The sequence below is a fragment of the Rattus rattus genome, chromosome 11, assembly GCF_011064425.1.
Source record: "Rattus rattus isolate New Zealand chromosome 11, Rrattus_CSIRO_v1, whole genome shotgun sequence".
NCBI lineage: Eukaryota > Metazoa > Chordata > Mammalia > Rodentia > Muridae > Rattus > Rattus rattus.
Window position 1 is genome coordinate 98330859 of NC_046164.1, and position 20563 is coordinate 98351421.

The 20563-nt window shown below is 36.0% G+C and overlaps 1 protein-coding gene across 1 annotated transcript in view; it reads left to right on the plus strand.

Annotated features, from left to right (window-relative positions):
• Psme4 (proteasome activator subunit 4) overlaps nucleotides 1-20563 on the plus strand; it is a 103319-nt gene that overhangs the window by 51185 nt on the left and 31571 nt on the right. Inside the window, 16 exon segments of the mRNA XM_032916519.1 lie at nucleotides 4730-4785; nucleotides 6385-6441; nucleotides 6636-6691; nucleotides 6774-6872; nucleotides 8228-8290; nucleotides 8414-8509; nucleotides 9480-9611; nucleotides 11233-11442; nucleotides 12816-12952; nucleotides 14084-14137; nucleotides 14502-14631; nucleotides 16077-16158; nucleotides 17653-17806; nucleotides 18284-18353; nucleotides 19750-19875; nucleotides 20411-20563. Of these exon segments, the coding sequence (XP_032772410.1) occupies nucleotides 4730-4785; nucleotides 6385-6441; nucleotides 6636-6691; nucleotides 6774-6872; nucleotides 8228-8290; nucleotides 8414-8509; nucleotides 9480-9611; nucleotides 11233-11442; nucleotides 12816-12952; nucleotides 14084-14137; nucleotides 14502-14631; nucleotides 16077-16158; nucleotides 17653-17806; nucleotides 18284-18353; nucleotides 19750-19875; nucleotides 20411-20563 (1675 nt within the window).

Below are 20563 nucleotides of genomic sequence, written 5' to 3' on the forward strand. Positions count from 1 at the left end.
AGTGTGAGGGCAATGGAGGGAAACCCACATATGCATTATAGTGGTGTTAAGCCTCAGGTATTAAAATACCACATCAATTCGGGAAACTATTGGTAACTCAAAAACTATTTTTCAATGTGTGTTTAAATTCTTCATCTAAGTTTTATGTATAAAAAAGTGTATCATGTTCTGTTAGTCAAGTGACTCAGTATCAAATCAGGTCTGGTTTCTGTATTTGTTGGTGATATTGTATTTGTCCTCTGGAAAACTGTGATGAAAACGGAAGCCCACTTTACTTCTAAGTAGCTTTGTTTTTAATGGAGTTTATCTGACGATCTTCATTTCACTATTAGGGAAATGGCTACTAAATGCAAAACTTTTTTTTCTATGCTATACACTGAGTGACATACAAAAAGCTAAATCCAAAGTTTAAAAGTAGAAGATGGAGCATGTGTGTTTGGGGAGGGGGGTGTCACTTAATACCTGTAATTGCCATAAACTTTTGAGTGTCAAAGTGTATGCATAAGGTCCTTGAGGGTAATTAAGGCTAAAAATGTTTTCAGCTTAATACAACTTGAAACAAAACAGTTTGAAGTTTTCGCAGTTTTGTTCGATGCCATACATTCCTGAATGAATCTTAGAATGGAATTTCTCCCTTCATTGCTACTGGGACTTTGAGAGAGGCACTACTGCTACAGTAGTTAGGAGGTACAGTTCTACCTGTATAGATGTGAAAATTGTATTATGTCTTTCCGTTGTCACACAGGAAGTTTGGACATTACCTTTAGTCCTGAAATCCTCAGTTTTCTCCTTTTTCAGTTCACTTTCTGTTATCATCTTTTAGGCCTAACCAGATATTACAGGATGCAGAAACTAACATCTAAAAAACAGGGTTACTCAAGGTAGAGGAGTCACCATTTTCATCTCCAAATACTTCTTTACTTTGTTTGCCTTTCCTCTGATCTGTTACATCATAGTCAAATCATTTTTGGGATCTCAGCTTTTACTAACTGTCCACTCAAAAAATTCTTACCATCTAAGCTTGAGACCATTTCGTTGATGTGTGAAAGGTTGTGTTGCATATACAATGAGGGGCAGGGCTAGCTAACCTCTCTTGGCACCTCCAGGAAACTACCCAGCACTGCTGGGGAAGCTGCACACAGGAAAGGAAACAGTTACTACTCCACGGTGAGTAACCCTGTTTTCTCCTTACTTCACCTTCTGATTGTTTTCATTGATTTTTAAAAGCTTTGTGTGTCAGACATGAAAATCTATTCTTACACTTACTTTTAAAGATCCAGCGTATAAAGTTCCTCCTAGCAGTCCTCTGTCCCCTGGTAGCTTTTCAGTTGTGTTAGTTTCATCTGCTGTTGATGCAGAGAGCTGGGTACACAGAGATGGCCAACTGTCTCTTGTGAAACACTTGTATATTATGGGGGCACACCTGCCAGTGACTTGATTGCAAATCTTTTTATTTATTTTATTCAGGATGGGAAAGGGTTCTTGGGAAAGCAAGGTGGAATACTTATATATAATATCGTTTGTGTCTGTTTTATGTATTGATCCAATTTTTGTACACATCTGACTTGTATTTTTTGCCTTTATATTTTTGTCATTTCTTCATTTTTTTTTTAGCATCCTCTGTTTGCCACCAGTGATAATTGTTTTAATTCTTCCTAAGTGTAAGACAATTGCTATCTAATAAGACAGATAATATGGTAGTCTAAGATATTTTGTTTTCGGGCTGGAGAGATGGCTCAGTGGTTAAGAGCCCCGACTGCTCTTCCAGTAGGTCCCGAGTTCAATTCCCAGCAACCATATGATGGCTCACGACCATCTGTAAAGAGATCCGATGCCCTCTTCTGGTGTGTCTGAAGACAGCGACAGTGTACTTATATATAATAAATGAATAAATCTTTAAAAAAAAAAAAGATATTTTGTTTTCAAGTGGGTGGCCTGGTCTAGGAACAGTGGAACTGATTTTATTCCACTATTATTAACATGTAAAACTGCTTATAGTAAGACATATTGGAATTGTTTTTCTAGAATTGTGTTTAGTTTTCAAGGCAAATGATACTAGCTGCTAAAATGAATTAATGAACGAATGAGTGAGCAGAGTGGACTTTATACCAGGGGAATATGGAACTTAAATTGTAGTTTGCTGCTATTGCTCTGTTTGTTTTCTCTGTGTAACACAGGCTGACCTCGAGTATATGAACGTTTTGCTACCATATATGATGTATATACTCATTCAGATACATTTGCTGTAAAATAAGTCAAACCAACTAGAGTTAATTTGTGATAGGTAGAATGAGATCAAATTAAAGTTGATTCTTAGATAAGTGAATATAAAGAGAAATCTTGGTAACAAAATTTAGTACCTTAAATTTTAAATATAATTGAAGTTTAAATATAATTATCTTATATATGAGTGATATGGAAGTTGTATTTTAATTTGTGTTCCAAAAGTAGGAAATGAATAAACTGTTTTTAAGATTCAATACTTTAAAATCTTTAAAAAGTAGATTTCTTATTTTTCCTATTTGATATTAGGCAACAGACCATGAAATAATTTAGGATGAATGATAGAAAGCAATTCAGAGTTGACACATAAATTTAAGAAATTAGATGCAGGCTTTTCAGGTAGTCCTTGTTTTTCAATATGATTGCTATTAGAAGAGCCAGAGATCCATATATTGAAGCTCTCTGTAGACTGTTTAGTGATTGTGTGTAGTATATGTGCTGTGTGTGTCTTGTGTGGGGTCTATAGATTGTTAAGTGATAGTGTGTGTAGTATATGTGCTGTGTGTGTCTTGCGTGAGGTCTATACATGGAGGCCAGAGGTTGCTGTTGGACCTCTTCCCCCATCATTCTCCACCTTAGTGTTTGAGATAGATAGGGTTTCTCCCTTACCTGGGTTTGCTGCTTTGTCTAATAAGCCTCCAAGTTTCTTCTGTACATTCTCCCCAGCACTGGGCACCACAGTCAGCTTTCTACTTGGGTTCTGGGGTCTGACCTCATAGCCTGGTACAGCAAGCATTATATTGACCATGATTTCTCTACACACATTTGATATGTTTTTTTATGCAGAAACAATTTTGGAAAATAACAATACAAATTATTTTTAATCTTATTAAGGTAGTAGTATGACTGATTTAGTATTATATGGTACTGAATATGAAACAAATAGAGCTAGAGTTTTACTGAAACAACTAGTGGTTTTGTATCCTCAGTGAAGGTTTCTGTTCTCATACACCAGGGATAACAACAAATCCTTTCCCATGTTCCACCAAGAAGGTGGTGATGGCTCCCACACACTTGGTCATTGTTCTTTTCTATTTAGTGCACTAGAGACTTGAAGCTCATTGGTAAGGCTTTCTTATGCTTTTCTGACTTGGATTTGTGGGTACACACTTATTTTTGATCATAAAGTGTTAACAAAAATGCTGAAACTTACCCTCGTTACACTTGTTTCTTTATAGAAAACCTACTTTTAGAAAATCTCATAAAAGCAAAGTAGCATTTTATACTATAAAATGTTAAGTAATCTTAAAATACATTAGTGAAAAAGAACCAATTCTTGTTTATATTCTGTAGGTTTGGTTTCAAGATTTGCTCTCCTAGGATCTGAGTTATGGTCAACAGCATAGTTGAGGATCCGACACTTGAGTACTCTAAGTCATTAGCTGTCTATGGTTAGGATTTGTAAGTCAGACATAATGCTTTGAGTTTAGCTGCTTTTTGGGGTACCCTTGGTATGTTAATTTAAAAGTGGTATTTCCTTCTGTTAGACATGTTGCAAGCTTATAGTATTAGATAATAACAGTTTTTGTGTATTATTACATTGCCCTATGTTGGATTTGTTCATTTTGTTCTTCCTTTGCACTTGTGCCAATGTTCTTCATCTTAGAATGTATCTTCTCCTCATATTAAAGTAGCTTGAGCCAAGTCTTAAACCTTGAAATTGGGAAAAATCAAGGGAGATATAAATTCTTACTCTCCCATAAAATGGGTTCTCATAAACCTAAAGGTAATTCTTAGCCATCTGTTCAGCTTAGCTGGGTCTGGTTATACTGACATATTTCTTTTGGGCAGATTTTTGTGTTTTCAAGTGTTTTACTTTTTAATCCAGGCTTGCCTGAAGCTCTGCAGCCACACTGATCTTTATGCCTCAGCATTCCAGAGTGCTGGGATTGCAGACCACTATGCCTGGCTTATGACTCATCTTTAATTAAGATTAAACATTTCTAAATACTCATTTAGAAACCACATTTTACTACTATGTTAGGAAAGGTCAATATTGGTGATTTAAAAACAGGAAGAGTAATAATTATTTAGAGAGCCATGTATGCTGTCTTAGTTACTTCAGCAATAAAAGTTGACTGAGTTTTAAAGTATAATTATATAAATAATAAATCTGTTTTCTTTTTGCAGATGTATAAATACTTATCAATGCGTTTAAGCTTTTCCATTTGAAAATTCAGTTGTCAATATAATGTCTATTGAGAGATGTTTTTTTTTTCTTGAAGGCACTAAATTAACATTTTCTTTAAGTCAGTTTATATGTTCTTACTGATACAGCAGCATTAATCTTCAGAAGTATAAGGAATTGAAGTACTAAAGAGTAGAAATTTGATACAGGGCATTATCTTTATTTTAATGTAAACATTGTAACAATGAGGTTTTTTTTCCCCTTTGGCCTTTTGTATTTATATTATTAATAAAGGCAAACTCTCTTGTTTTTATACAGGGTACCAAGTATGGTGTCCTTAGAGGAAACAAAATTGTATACCGGACTGGAACATGGTATGTGAATACTAATTGACGTAGATCTATAGAGGTTTCTGTGTGGTTTTTTTGTAAGGATTAGAATGGTACTAGTAGTTTTGTAGTTATAAATCTTAGATTCTTTGTAGTATATAAAATATATGCACTATACAACAGTCGTTTTCTTTCTCTCTGAAGAAACTAAATGTCTATGTTTCTGAGACAGAATCTCACTGTGTAACCAAGTCTGGCCTCAAGCTCATAGAGATCTTCCTGTCTCTGCCTCTGGCTTTAGAAATTATTATATAAAGAATTGACAATACATAAGAGAGATTGGGTCTGTAAATTTCATTGCTTTCTGTGTCTAGATGTAAGCTTTGTTATATAATGTACATTTTATTTTTTTTTTAATTAAAAGTGCAGTTACTTATTTGCGTGTGTACAGGTACACTCCATGGTCAGAAGACAGCTTCCTGGAGTGGATTCTTTTTCTATTGTGTTGATTCTGGGGCTCAGACTTAGGCTGTCAGTCATCAGAAAGACCTTTACCAGCCAAGCCATCCCACCAGCCATATTTTATTGTTTTAGGATGATACATTAAAGTGGATGAGAATATTGGAGCCTTTATATTCTAGTGATTTTTGTAGCTGTTCATCTAGTGAGTTTTAATTCAATTAAAATTTTTGATGTGGTGTTGAGAATCATAGCTGGAGATTGGAGGAGGATAGACAAGTGTTCTACCACTGAGACTTAATTTGATGTTATAGTCCCACCCATCAACTGTGTTCTATTATACTAATTCAAAGTTTGGACTATAACTTTAATAGAAAGACAGTAAATTTTCTTACCAATGGGTTAATTAGCTACATACATTAGTTTCTAAGGTGTATAACTATTGGATTTGGGCCACCCAATAGTATTTTCTCTCTCTCCCCTCCCCTACTTTAAAAAAGTATATACTTATTTTTTATTTGACATGTATGTGTGTTTTCTGCATGTATGTATGTGTACCATTCCCATGGAGGTCAGAAGAAGGTGTCAGATGCTCTGGAGTTTAAGCTAGAGCTGGTCATGAGATGCCATATGGGTGCTGAGAACTGAACTCCCATCCTGTGTAAGAGCAGCAAGTGCTTTTAACCCAAACCATCTCTTCCCTACCTTCTTGACAAAATATTTCATAAATAATTATTTTATTTTGGTTGTTTGAGAGCAGTCTTTTGCGGCTCATCTTGCCTTCAGCTCCTGATCTTTCTGCCTCTTATTCCCAAGTGCTGAGATTGCAGATGTGACTCACATGCTCGGATATGTTTGTCTGTTTATTCATTTATGTACTGACTGGAAACAGGGTCTTTCTTTGTAGACCAGTCTAGCCTTGAACCATCTGCCATCCCATTTTACCCACTGAGGTGTTGAAGTTACAGGTGTGTGCCTCAATTCTCTGCTTAAGCTTTAAACTTGAAGTTTTGAATGTTAGTCTGTGTCGTGCTCAGCCACTAATTTAACTATGTTAAAGGCAAAGTCATCTGTCTTCTCCCCTTTTCTTTTCAGAAGGGCCTTCAGATAAGCTGTTGTTAAAAACAAATAAAATCAGGAACTTTCCATGTCTAAAATACCTTCTCTTTATTATTTCTTAAATAGACCTATCCAAAGAAAACCACCGAGAAGTAATTGCTAGTGTCATAAGGAAACTTCTTAGTAAGTATATATACCTGTAACTTCCCTGCATTCCTACACTTTAAAATTATACCCTGTGGCAGGTGTGCTTTTACTTAATTTTTTTTTTAGTTGAAATAGGGTGAATATCACCTCCCCCCATTTAGACAGCAGATTGGGGTTTATATAATAATTTAAGATATTAGCTAAAACTTTTTTTTCTTCTCCTATTTTAGGCCACATACTTGATAATTCAGAAGATGATACCAAATCATTGTTTCTTATCATAAAGGTAGAAATGGCCCCACAGCTCCATAATTGTTAATGTGCTTAACTGGTGACTTCTGAATAAATGTTACAATTCTTTAACACAGATCATTGGAGACCTTCTGCAATTCCAAGGATCTCATAAACATGAATTTGACTCCCGCTGGAAAAGCTTTAATTTAGTAAAGAAATCAATGGAAAATCGGGTCAGTATTTTCACCTGAAATTCTAAGTTACTATTTTTGAAAAACAGCATAATCCTGATTTGAAGGTTATTGTTTATAGAAGAAATTTTCCCTATAAGTAGTGGCTTTAAGAGTATTGCATGAAACCAGCCTCTTCCTCCTCTTCCTTTTTGCTATAGGATTCTTGCTATATAATAATAAAATATATGACTTTTTAAAAAATATTTTAGAAAATGAATATTATGTGAGGATTATAAGCATGAAACATGTCAAACGAATCCTGTTTCTTAGTCCATTGTTTACTTTTAGAATGCTTTTCTAGCATGTGTGAGGCCCTAAAAATAATTTATTGAGTGATAACATTTGTTACTCATGATCATTTTAGCATTCAGGCTATCTTATAAAAGTATGAGAAAATTTAAAAAAAAAAAAAAGGAAAATTGCCCACAGGTATGAACTTCATGTGAATCTAAGGCATTTCTTGTGTTAATTAAGTGATCCAATATCAGTTTAGCCTTCTTTAGATATGTGGAAGGAAAAAATAGTCTGAAGCTTTTCTGAACAATGATGGTGATCACATTGAGTCTCTAAATACCTATATTATCTGTGCTGGACACTGGAGATAGAAGAGTATGTGAGCAGGAGTGGAAGCCATGTCAGGCTGTGGAAGGCCTGAAGGTAATTTAGGTCAGTAGTTTGGTTGTAAAAAGTCCTTTGGTTTTATATCCAGCAGTGGAAAGCCAGTAAAAGAAATATGTATCGTAAACATGACCACCACACCTAACTGAAAGCTGGGATGGATTTGATGCGAATATAAGGAAGATACATAAATATACTATAGAATGTCCTGTCACATTTAGAATCTAGGCGGAGAAAAGCCTGAATCAAGGCTTTTAAGATGCAGATAGAAGTGTTTGTACAAAAGATAAAATTGGAGGGCTTTGATGACTGAAGGATAGCAATTGCTGATTATTTTCTATAAATCTACTGATGTGTGTGTGGAGGCATGCATCTGTGAGAGTGGAGTTCAGAGGACAACTTTCTCAGCTCCCAGGACTGAACTCGGGTCGTCAGGCATGTGGCAGTTGGTTTTGCTCTTCAGTCACTTTTTCTGCCCTGTGTCCATTTTCATGGTCTGGGTTGGCTCTTTTGTTGTTGTTATTGGCTTGTTTGGTTTTATTTTGAGACTTGGTCAATCTGTATAGCCTTGGGTGGCCTGGAACTCAAAGTGATCCATCTACTTCTGAGATTAAAGGTATGTCCCACTGTGTCTGGCTATACCCTTAGTTTTGAAGTAATATTCATTAGGGGATTCAGGAATCCACTGTTGAAGTCACTTAGTGAAAACGTTGAGGTGATTGCTATTTGTTTTCCAGCTCCATGGAAAAAAGCAACATATCAGAGCACTACTAATTGACAGAGTGATGCTGCAGCACGAGGCGAGTATCTCAGCAGTCAACTCTCGATGCACCGTTCTAAGAAATACTTACTGTGGTATTTTTCACAATTAAATGGACTTTCAGTAAATAATCCAAAACTTTATTTATTATTTCTTTTTAAAGTTGCGAACACTAACTGTTGAGGGTTGTGAGTACAAAAAAATACATCAAGATATGATCAGAGATCTTCTTCGATTATCAACAAGTTCATACAGTCAGGTGAGGTTCTACACTCTCTATACTTTTATTTGTTATATACACTCTAAATATCCTTGTTTTAACAGTATAGCTTAAATACTCCCTCATATAGGTCTCCCAAAAAGGAAACAAGAGAACTAGAACTAAAATCTAGCACTCCCACCCCAATGACATTAGAAATACCTTTCAAATTTCAAATGGATTGAAATCTTGCCTTAGTACCCAAAATCATTTATGTTTGTAGTATAATTTCTCCTGCTACCTTCCATTTTCTAAGACAGGATTTCTTTCTGTAGCTCTAGCTGTTCTAGAACTCTCTTTGTAGATCAGCAGGCCTTGTGCACCTCTATTCCTGGCTAATTATTTCTCTTTTTAGATCCCTGTGTTTTCTTCCAACAGGGTCTTGCTATTTAGCCAGACTGGCCTTGAACAGTGCTGGGACTAGTGGCATATGCGCCACCATTTCCAGCTTCTATTGTTTCTCTATGTTTTTAATTTTAAAGATTGTGCTAGTAGAATTGTACTCCCATTTAATTCTGTGAACTTTCGAAGGCTAATCTGGAATGGCTGTATGACTCCTTCTGTGTATAATCCTCAGGTTTCAGGGATTTGCTAAAATGTAACATGTACTGTACCTGTTTACATGGTATGGGATCAAAAGATTATGACCTAACACATAGAGCAGAGAAATTACAAGATGTGTGTATACCAGTTCCTTTTAACTTGATAATTTCCTGTGTGTAGACATAGGACGATCTTCTTATCATCAGCAACTTGAGTGTCTGCTGTTTGCTTTCAGATATGATAATAAGCTATTGCTTATGAGTGCCATTCAACGTGCCTCTCATCAAAAGGGAATACATGATGATATTTCTTTTTTTAATAATTATTCCATTACTTTTTTTGTTTTTTAGGAAAACATCTAAATTATAATCATTTTGTTTTTATACTTCATTAGACATCTTTTTAAATCTTTGTCAATTTTTCCCAGGTCAGAAACAAAGCTCAGCAAACATTTTTTGCTGCTTTAGGAGCCTATAACTTCTGTTGCAGAGATATCATCCCCTTGGTTTTGGAGTTCTTACGGCCTGATAGAAAGGATGTCACACAGCAGCAGTTCAAGGTATAAGTTGTGGTTTAACTTTCACCATAAACATCCATAGATCTGTCATTGAAGGTCTGCAATTAATATTTTGTTATATTTACTTGTCATATCTTTTTTTAAAAGATCTATTTATTTATTACATGTAAGTACACTATAGGTGTCTTCAGACACACCAGAAGAGGGCATCAGATCTCATTACAGATGGTTGTGAGCCACCATGTGGTTGCTGAGATTTAAACTCAGGACCTCTGGAAGAGCAGTCAGTGCTCTTAACCACTGAGCCATCTCTCCAGCCCACTTATCATTATCTCTTAAAATGTGTGTAAGTTGACAGTATCAGAACATTTTATCATGATTAATGTTATGGAGAAAATACAGGGTAGAGGCCTCTGTGGAAAATAGGTAAGTTGAAGTAGCATAACCAATGTGAAAGGAGGACCAGAAACAGAAAGAAATAAGGTTGTTTTGAGCAATAGATAAAAGTAGAAAAAGAAAGTTAAGAGATATCAGAGGTGACATGTAAATGAATCTTTATAAGTAGATAGATTGAGAGATATTAAGGATAGGTAAGAGTAGGCACTTGATGGCTAAATATGAGGGGACTAACGCATGGGTATTTCCATCTCTGTGCTTCTGGATAGTACTAGTGGTTACAGGGGAGGTGGGAGATCCCTCATACTCAAGAGTTTTGGGCAAGCCTGGACAACATGGTGAGATCCCATTTCAAAACAAAATGAAAAATTAGAGGTCAAAGAATAAAACTGACTGAGATACCATTAAAAGAGAGGAACAAACAGAAGGCAATAAATAGACCTTTCAGGAAAAAAAAAATACTCATCAGTGCCAGCTTTCTGGAGAGGATAAGATGAGCTCTAAGCATGTTCCTGCAGTTAGTTTGTAAGATGGAAATCAGTAGGCTGTAAGCCAGGCTTAGTTACTTACTTTTAAAGTAAAGTTTGTTAGAACAAGCCATTCTTTTATGTAGTTTGTACATCTTCTTCAATCACGTTGTTGGAGATGAATAGTTGAAACTTATGCCAAGGTACCAGCTATTTCCTTTCTTCCTTCATTTATGATGGCTGACTTCCTACCCCAGTGCTAGATATTCTTTCTGGAAGGTCTGCCTCATTTGACCAATCTTGTCAAACTTAGTTAAGCAGCTGGATTTTTTTTAACAGATATTTTTAAGTTATTGTTTGACAATTTCACACATGCATACAATGTCTCTTCATATCCACCCTTCTCCTGAGTAACCAATCTTTTATATACTCAGTAACATAATTAGCAACTTGGCCTTATAAGGCTGGTATTTGATAAATCCTTTCAAACTTTAGGTCCTAAAAATATTCAGTGGTACATTTCAAGGCCATTGTCATGTCTAAGGAAAGTAAGAGTGGAGTTGTTTTTTACAACATGCCTACCTTTTTAAACAGACTAAATAGTCATTCTTTAAACAAATCCTCTATTAAATGCCACTTGGTTATACCTCAAGTTCACGGTTTTAAAAATATCACATAAAACATGTAAACCTATTTATGAATTAGCTTTAAGTATATAAATAATCACTGTAAAAATTTAAGAACCATGTTGAACTCAACCATGACTCAGCTTTCTTTGTAAAATGTGTTTGTTCTTATAGGGCGCCTTATATTGTCTACTTGGAAATCACAGTGGCGTGTGCCTGGCAAACCTTCATGACTGGGACTGTATTGTGCAGACCTGGCCAGCACTTGTTTCTTCAGGACTTAGCCAAGCAATGTCACTGGAAAAGCCATCAATAGTGAGATTATTTGATGACCTTGCTGAAAAGATTCATAGACAATATGAAACAATTGGCTTAGACTTCACAGTAAGCAAACCATTTATTTGTTCACTCATATTTTAGTGGAAATTCTGGCTTTTATTTTCCATGTCTTCTTTTTTCACTAATAATTTGGCTTGTTAGTATAATTTTTAAAAGGCATTTGCTTTCTCTTTCCATCTAGTACTTTTTAGTGATCACTATTATAGATGATGGTGGGACACCAAGTTGTAATATGTCTGGAAATTAATCAGGTTAACATTACTGCATTTACCATTTTCCCATAGATGCTGCCATTGCATTATCCTCCCTCCCCTCCACTCACTTTCCCTTCTCTCTGATTTCCTCTCCTCTGGTTGGTCTAGAACTTTCTTTCTTTACCAGGCTGGTCTCAAACTCAACTCTGCTTCTTGAATGATGGGATTACAGACATGACCCATCATGCCAGTCATGGCAGGATTTTAAAGAGTTGATTGTATTTTAGGAGGTTAACTACCCTAGCCAAAGTCACAGAAGGCTTACTATTAGCTGGATTCCTAACTTACAGTGCCGAATGTTAAAATTTTTTTTTGGATGGATGAGAAAAGAAATTTCACTGGTTCTCAAATAAGAGATAGGGCATCACTTAAGCTAGAAAGTCAGTGACTAATTCTGTAGTCCATGCTAGCCTCAGACTTGTAGCAATGCTCCCGTCTTAGCCTTCTATATGCTAAAATTACATGCATGAGCTACCTTCCTTGAGTATGGCTTAATGCACACATTCACACTTCCTCAGTGCATCAGGATGGACAGACTGGTGAGGATAGTTGAGTTCTTCCTTTCCTCAGGTTGGCTATGCTTTTCATCCTAATGACCAGAATTATAGCTGTTGCTGTATGTAAATTCATCCATTGCTCTTTGAAGCTGTCCTTATATTAGAATTGGTTCCTCCCTACATTATGTATGATCTTCTGCCGCCCAGGCTGGCCTTGGGTTCTTCATTCTCCTGCCTTCATCTCCTGAATGCTCCGATTATAGGCATATATCACCATATCCAGGTAGATTTTTTTTCTTTATAAATTAATAATAAAAGTAACTTGAAATGGAATTCCCAAATCATTGGTCTGTCTGGCAAAATGGCACAAGTGAATAGGTGCTTGTCCCTAAACCTGATGACATGAGTTTGCTCCCTGAACTGAAAGCATAATTGTTACATTTCTTGACTTATTACGTATACATATACACATCCATGTTTGCACATACCATGGCACATATAGAGATCAGTGGACATATTGTAGAAATCACCTCTCTCCATCTACCCATGTAGATATGGTCCTAAGAATTGAACTCAGATCATCATGCTTGAAAGCAAGTTCCCCTCTATCATTTTATTAAATACTACACATTATATATCATGACTCTACTTTTTTCTTTTTAATAAGATTCCAAAGTCATGTGCTGCAATAGCAGAATTACTTCAACAATCAAAGAATCCTTCCATTAGCCAGACACTACTTTGCCCAGAAAAGATTAAAGAAGGACAGAAGCGTCAACAGGATAAGAATGCTGATGCTGTAAGGTAACTGATAAACTTTCTGCTAAGACAAAATATTTCAGTCAATACATTTTTTTTTTTTTAGCTCAAAATATAAGTGTAACTTAACCATTTGCACATTAATTTCTGGGGAAATGCAAAAAGTTGCAGATGATTGTTGTAAAGGGCCCAAATTTTTACTTTTAGGTACTGAGTTGAAAATAAAAGGCTAAAACAGTTATTGTTGTATCTTTTTCACTATGAATTTTTTTTCATTGTTTTTTTAGGTACTAATGCATACATACATACAGGCATAATATAATTGGTACACTTTATTATTAAGTCCTAAATTCAAGTTCAGTGCATTACTTTATAGCTCTTAAGTAATCTCTTTTTGATTAAATTTGGTATTAGGATATGAGTAAACTTTTTTTTTTAGCTTGGGAAACCAATACAAGTCCGTGGAAACAAAGTAATAGCCTTCCTAACTCAGTTTTGGGTTTACCATGTAACTAGTACTTGATTTAGTACATGATTATGCCTACCTACTGTTTTTGAAAGTGCCTTTTTTTTTTTTTTTTAATCAGAATATTGCCCAGTCTGGTCTTACCTCATGGGATTAAGAGCTCTTCCTGCCTTAGTATCCCAATGAATCAGTTATGAATATGGGAGCTAGCTACAACCCTCCCCCCAAGCTTGTTTTCTATAGTGTCTTTGTAAATACTGAATTCCCATAGCTAGTTCAATTGATTTCTGATAGCAGCAGACTATACAGACAGAGTATACTGCTAACTCTTTGATTACAGTTTTAATTTTTACTTTGGAACACTCAGAAATAGTTTCCTGGGCATACTTACAATGCTGGTACTCTTGTGCCAAGACAGGAGGATCAGGCATTCAAGGCTAGCCTGTATGTAGTATGACACCTTATCTCAATCAATCGACAAATAAATAAGTGAATAAATAAATAAATGAATAAGTAAAATAAAAATAAAAAACTAAGAATAATAATAGAAAAGAAACAATTGGTAGTTTGTGTTCTTTTTTTCAGTGTCTCTTTTCACTTTTAGTCTGATCAAATGGTAGATGTAAGAGGAGAGTCAGTTTATATTACATTATGTGATGTTTGTCTTAAGAGCATAGTAAGATCATATTTTATCTGACATTTTTTTAAAGGAACTATGAATGTTTGGTAAATACTTTACTAGATGGTGTGGAGCAAAGAAATCTGTAAGTATAATTATTTTCTTTTTAAAACATTTTATAACCATCAAAACATTTGTCTTAACTGTTCTATTGATCCTGTGCATTGGAAAAGGAATGACTATATTAATGGAATAATTTGTGTTAGAAGATTTGGGTGGGGCGTGGGTAATTATAGGGGCAGTTTGCTTCAGTAGGCCTGTCTTAATTCTTGAGAAACTTGAAATTATGTCAAACAGAGTTATGCAGGGTTTCACACACCTGTGATCCCAGTTTTCAGGAGTCTGAGGCTACAAAGCAAAGAAAAAGTTTCAGAACAGATTCTTGTTTTAAGTGGGTTTTAAGAGGAATCTGATTTGTAAGTACCTTCTCTCATTCTCTCAACTACCAGGCCTTGGAAATTTGAGCATATAGGAATCGGGCTTCTGTCTTTACTCCTAAGGGATGACAGAGTGTTGCCTCTTCGTGCCATACGTTTTTTTGTTGAAAATCTCAACCATGATGCAATTGTTGTTCGAAAGGTACATACTTTACTTATTTTGGTTACTGTGTTCGGTTTGAGAATATCTACCTCAACAAACTCTTTAAATTCTTCATAGACAGCGTCTAACCAATACCTTGAAAGGAATGATTTAGCATCTTCTTCTGTTTGCTCAGAAACAATAATAACTTGTTCAACAAATATTGGGAGGCATAATCAGGCATTTTATACATTTAATGCTGTAGCTATAGCAGAGAATAAACTTACAGACAGGAAAGTTTGACTTTTAAAAATTCAAAAATCCATTTTGCAAGCAGAGGGTCAAATCTAAGTGTTCAATTTTTGGCTTTGTTCTAAAAGTGTTACAAATGAGCTTGAAGAAGGATTCTGGCTTTGTCCACTTCTAGAAGAAACCCATTAAAAGGCCCAGAGGCCAACACAAACGGGATGAGCTACTGTTGACCTAAAAAGGAAGGGCAGTTCTTTGAGCAGAGGTTCAAAGGTGGAGATGCTGGTAGATTCCTAGTTGAATGTTTGTGCTCCTCCCACCAGTGGCAAGTGGTAAACAGTGTATTTCTTTAGTTAATTAACTCTTTTCTCTTTAATCTAAATATCTACTCTCTTCTCTCTCTCTCTCTCTCTCTCTCTCTCTCTCACACACACACACACACACACACACACACACACACACACACACACACACACACACACACACACACACACACCCACTGCAGTATACATGTGGCAGTCAGAGGACAGCTCCTGGGAGATAGGTCTCTACTTGCACTGATGGATTGGATGATCAGATTGAACTCAGTCATTGAGCTTATGCAGCAGAGCCATCCAGCGAAGCCTAACGTGTTCATGTGCACTTTTTTGGTTAATTTCTCCAATAACCTCACCTGGTATTACCCTTTCCACTTTCAAATCTTTTGTTTTGCCACCCCCTCTTTCCCATTTTCTTACAACCTTTCCCCTCTCGTGTCCCCTTTCTAGCATCATGACTTCTATTTTCTCGGGCTCACTGACATAAATAACTTGTTTATAAATTAGAAGCTATGGATCTGTATAAAAGACGGCAATGTATTGGTTGTCTTTCTACGTCTGGGATACTTTACTTACTATGATTTCTACATCCATTTGTGAATATCATTTTTCCGTTTATGGTTGAGTAGCACATTTTCATTATCTGTCTGTTGATGGACATCCAGGCTGATTCCACTTCGTTGCTATTGTCAGAAGTACACCATTGAACATAGATATTCAAGTATCTTTGTGACAGGATACAGAGTCCTTTGGGGGACCTAATCTTTGAGAAACTTCTGCACATAGAGTCTGCATGAGTTTACACTCCTACCTAGAGTGAATATGAGCTCCTTTTGGGAGGAGGATTTTTTGAAAATAAAATCAGTTTTTACTATGGTACAGCATGTCATAAGAGAGTTTTTTCAAAATGTTGATATATACGTGTTAACCTGTTTGTAGATGGCTATCTCAGCTGTTGCTGGTATTCTCAAGCAGCTAAAGAGAACTCACAAAAAGCTGACCATCAACCCTTATGAAATCAGTAAGTAATACCCCAAGTAAATAACAATGCTTTTAAATAACACGTAGAACATTTCCTTGAGTTTTCACAGGGTTAGGAGTGGTAGCACAGGGAGAAAGGTTCAGATTTCAAAAGTCAGCTTGAGCTGTGTTAACATAATCCATTGAGTATTTCTGAGCAAGAAGATTAGAAAAGATCTACTTTTCTTACTGTGTTCTTGGAATTTTTCCCCCTTTATATTTATTTACTTATTTTTTTGTTTTTTTGAGACAGGGTTTCTGGGTGTCCTGGAACTTACTCTGTAGATTAGGGTGGCTCAAACTCAGAGATCCACCTTCCTCTGCCTCCCAAGTGCTGGGATTAAGGCATGCACCGCTGCCCTGAGAGTGTAATATTTTAATTTTGGATTAGATTATAGTCTACAGAAAAATGTCTCAAGAAACTTTCTTTTGAAATAAAGAACATACATGTGGATAAATGGACTAAAATTTTAGTAAGGTGTGTTGATAAAATTAATGACACAGAATCAATGTTAATTTAATTATTTTGAGAACTGTTTTGATATATAAAAGAACATTCTTAGGAAATACTTTTGTATTCTGTACTGTGGGGTGTAGAGACATTATGAGAGCAATTCCCATAAAACAATTCCAATATGTATGTGTGTAGGGAAAGAGAATATGTTAAAATATCTATAGGGTAATATGTAAAAGTATGAGGACTGTAAGTGAAGAATAATGTTAAAAAATTCCTTGAGCTTTGTAAGCTTGAAATTAATTCAGAACCAAATGTTTTAACGAGCCCTTATAATTTAGTAATCATATTCTCCTAACAGTTAACAATCCCAAATCCATATATCCCATCTTTCCCTCAATAGTTCAACATAAACCCCCTTTCCCTCCTCAAACTCTGCCCCCTCCCACCTGACCCTTTCTCCTAACCCTAACCTTACTCATGCCAATTCTTTTCATATTTGTGTACACGGGTGCACATATGCCATCATGTTTATGTGGAGGTCAAAGTACAACAATGAGTTTTTCTCTCTTAACCATGTGGGTCAGGGTGCTTGAACTCAGGCTACTGTGCTTGTTAACAGGTATCTTTACCTGGTGAGCCATATAGACAATAATATGGTCTTTTTTAAAGACATTATTTAAAAGTGATTTCTTGTTAAGTGTTGCAGGTAGAGCTAGAGAGGAAGCTCAGTGTTTATGTACATGTATTATTTTTATGCAAGAACCAAGTTCTATTTCCAGCACCCATATCAGGCAGTGCACAAGTATAATTTATACAAGTATATATTTTTAAGGGAGTTATAGTCAGAGAATGGTAGTGCATATCTCATCCCAATACTTTCAAGGCAGAGGCAGGTGGATCTTTGAGTTCTAGACCAGCAAAGGCTATAAAGTGACACTGCCTTTTTAAAAGAAGGTAGTAGAATTATGTATTGAAAGTCTGGAACAGCTAATGGAGTTATTGTTTTCAAATTATTAAATCTGAATGTCTTTTTTTTAGGTGGATGTCCTAAACCTGCCACAGTTCTTGCTGGTGATAGACCTGATAACCATTGGTTGCATTATGACAGCAAAAATATACCAAGAACAAAAAAAGAGTGGGAGTCAAGTTGCTTTGTTGAAAAAACTCACTGGGGATACTACAACTGGCCAAAGTAAGCCATGGTCCTCCACCACCCCACTCCTTATCATTAAACGTTTTTTTTTTTTTTTTTTTTTTTTTTTTTTTTTTTCTTTTTTGTTGAACTTAATTTTGTTAGATCCAATTCTAGGTTCAGAGTCACTTTTAAAGGCCTTTTCCTTCTTCCTGTTTTTCTTGAGCTCCTGCCACTGCTGTGCTTCACTTCTTCCCAGTTGTTACACTGTAGTTCTGAGCTTTCCCTAGTGCCATGCACACTGTGTGGTTAGGGAGGCTCTGCCCAGCTGCTCTCAACCAAAAACACTTTTCTCTCTCTGTCACTTGTTACCAAGGCATGGAGATCTGTAGACTTTAAAGCAGAGACTGTTATAATCTCCTCGTATTCCTACACTTCATTCTAATCAAACGTTGTTAAAAATTCCTTCTAACATTTACCGTTGAAGCTGTATCATTTTCTTCTGTTGATATTATAAAGAAATCTCTTCCTGTGCAGGAACATGGTTGTTTATGCTGGTGTGGAAGAGCAGCCTAAACTTGGCAGAAGCAGGGAGGACATGACAGAGGTAAGCATGCATTCTACTGTGGTTGTAATTGGATCTTGACTGCTGATTTAGCTCTTAGTCCAGTCTTTTCTTTAAATGTATACTATGTTCATCACTCAGCGGCTAATTGACACCACTATTAACATTTCTAGGTTTGCCCTTAAGTTACTACTGAATGTAATATTACACGGAGTACTGGTCTATACAGTACTGCTAGCAGCTTGTGTTAGTTCTGGATGATACGAGGCTCTTGAGCAACATAATGGCCAATTTAGGTTTCCATTGTGTTTAAGATTTATTTTTATTGTTTTTAATTATGCTTATCTGAGTATGGGTGTGTACACCTGGGTATAGATGGGGGGTAAGAGGTATTGGTTTCCCTTTGAGCTGGAGTTACAGGTCATGAGCTATCTGCACTGGGTGATGGGAACAAGCTCAGACCTTCAATGCTACTCCTACCACTGAGCCATCTCCCCAGCACAGATATCTAGATTTTAAAGAAATATTTTAGAGGACGAGTGTAACTTCTGCACTCAAGGCTTTTTTAAGGAGGACTGGTATGAGTTCAAGGCCAGTCTGGACTGTAGAATAAGACTGTCTGTAATCAACTAAACAAAAGGAAAGAAAGAAAGGAACCCACAAAAATGAAACAGATTTTTTCTTCATTGAATATACTTCATTATCATTGTGAAAATTAATTAGCTTTAAAAAGTGAAGTTGGGTTGGCACTTGCAAGAAGACCTACAAGCCAACTAACCTGGACTCTTGGGGGCTCCCAGAGACTAAACCACCAACCAAACAACGCACACAGGCTAAACACCACCACCACCACCACTGCATATGTGTAGCAGAGGTACAGCTTGGTCTTCATGCAGGTCCCCCAACAACTGGAGCATTGGCTTTCTCTGACTGTTACCTACCTGTGAATCCTGTTCCCTTAACTGGGCTGCCTTGTCCAGCCTCAGCCGGAGACAATGTGCTTAGTCCTACAGCGATTGATGTTCCAAGAAGCGGGTGGGGGCCTGGGAGAAGGGAGGACTTTGATTGAGATGTAAAGTCAGTTAGTTAATTAATAATTAATTAATGGGCAGGGAGAGCTAAGTTTTCTTCAAGTTGATGTTTAAATTTCCTGATTCTCACCAAGGTTGGTGTTATACAAAGATGGAAATGGTTTTAATTCATACTATGAAAAATGACATCCAAATCTGGGGAAGTAAAGGGAAAAATTTAAATATTTTTAAGAGTTGCATTTTAGTTTTACATCTAATTGAATTTACTATTTTGGTTCTAGAAAGTACTGTAGTTTCTATGGGTAATGAAAAATTTCTAGAACAAAACTACAGCTATAAGTCTTGTGCTCTTAAGTAGGTTTTAAACCTTGAATATTGTTCTTTTTTTTTTTTTTTCACCTTTATAGGCAGAACAGATTATATATGATCGTTTTTCTGACCCTAAGTTTGTTGAGCAGTTAATCACATTTCTATCTTTAGAAGACAGAAAAGGAAGAGATAAGTTTAGTCCCCGGCGCTTCTGCCTCTTTAAGGTAATTATGCTTGTGTACCGTTTTCATAAAATTTAGTGACTCCCAGTTTATGGGCTTATAAATAAATTTGAACTTACCTATTGTCTGCCTTAATCTAAAGTGGTACTTAAGTTGCGTAGTTCATATTGCTGTGGCTTACTTTTTTTTAAAGACAACCTTTTAAATTATTGATGGTATTAGCACTAGAAACAAAAAACTCATTGTAATATCAGTTTGCAATATTCTTACTATTGTGACTAACCTTGTTAAAGAAGCTAAATTCTAATGGGGAGAATAAATTGCAAACTTAAATATTAAAAAGATAATACTGGGGGCTGGAGAGAAGGCTCAGTGGTTAAAAGCACTGACTGCTCTTCCAGAGGACCTGAGTTCAATTCCCAGCAACCACATAGTGGCTCACAACCATCTGTAATGAGATCCAATGCCCTCTTCTGGTGTGTCTGAAGACAGCTACAGTGTTCTCCCATACTTAAAATAGATTATTAAATCTTTTTAAAAAGATAATACTGAATTAACTTTGTCTTTCTTTTTATAGGGTATATTTAGAAATTTTGACGATGCTTTTTTGCCTGTTCTGAAGCCCCATTTAGAACGTTTGGTTGCAGATTCTCATGAAAGTACCCAGAGATGTGTTGCAGAAATTATAGCTGGTTTAATCAGAGGTTCTAAGCATTGGACGTTTGAGAAG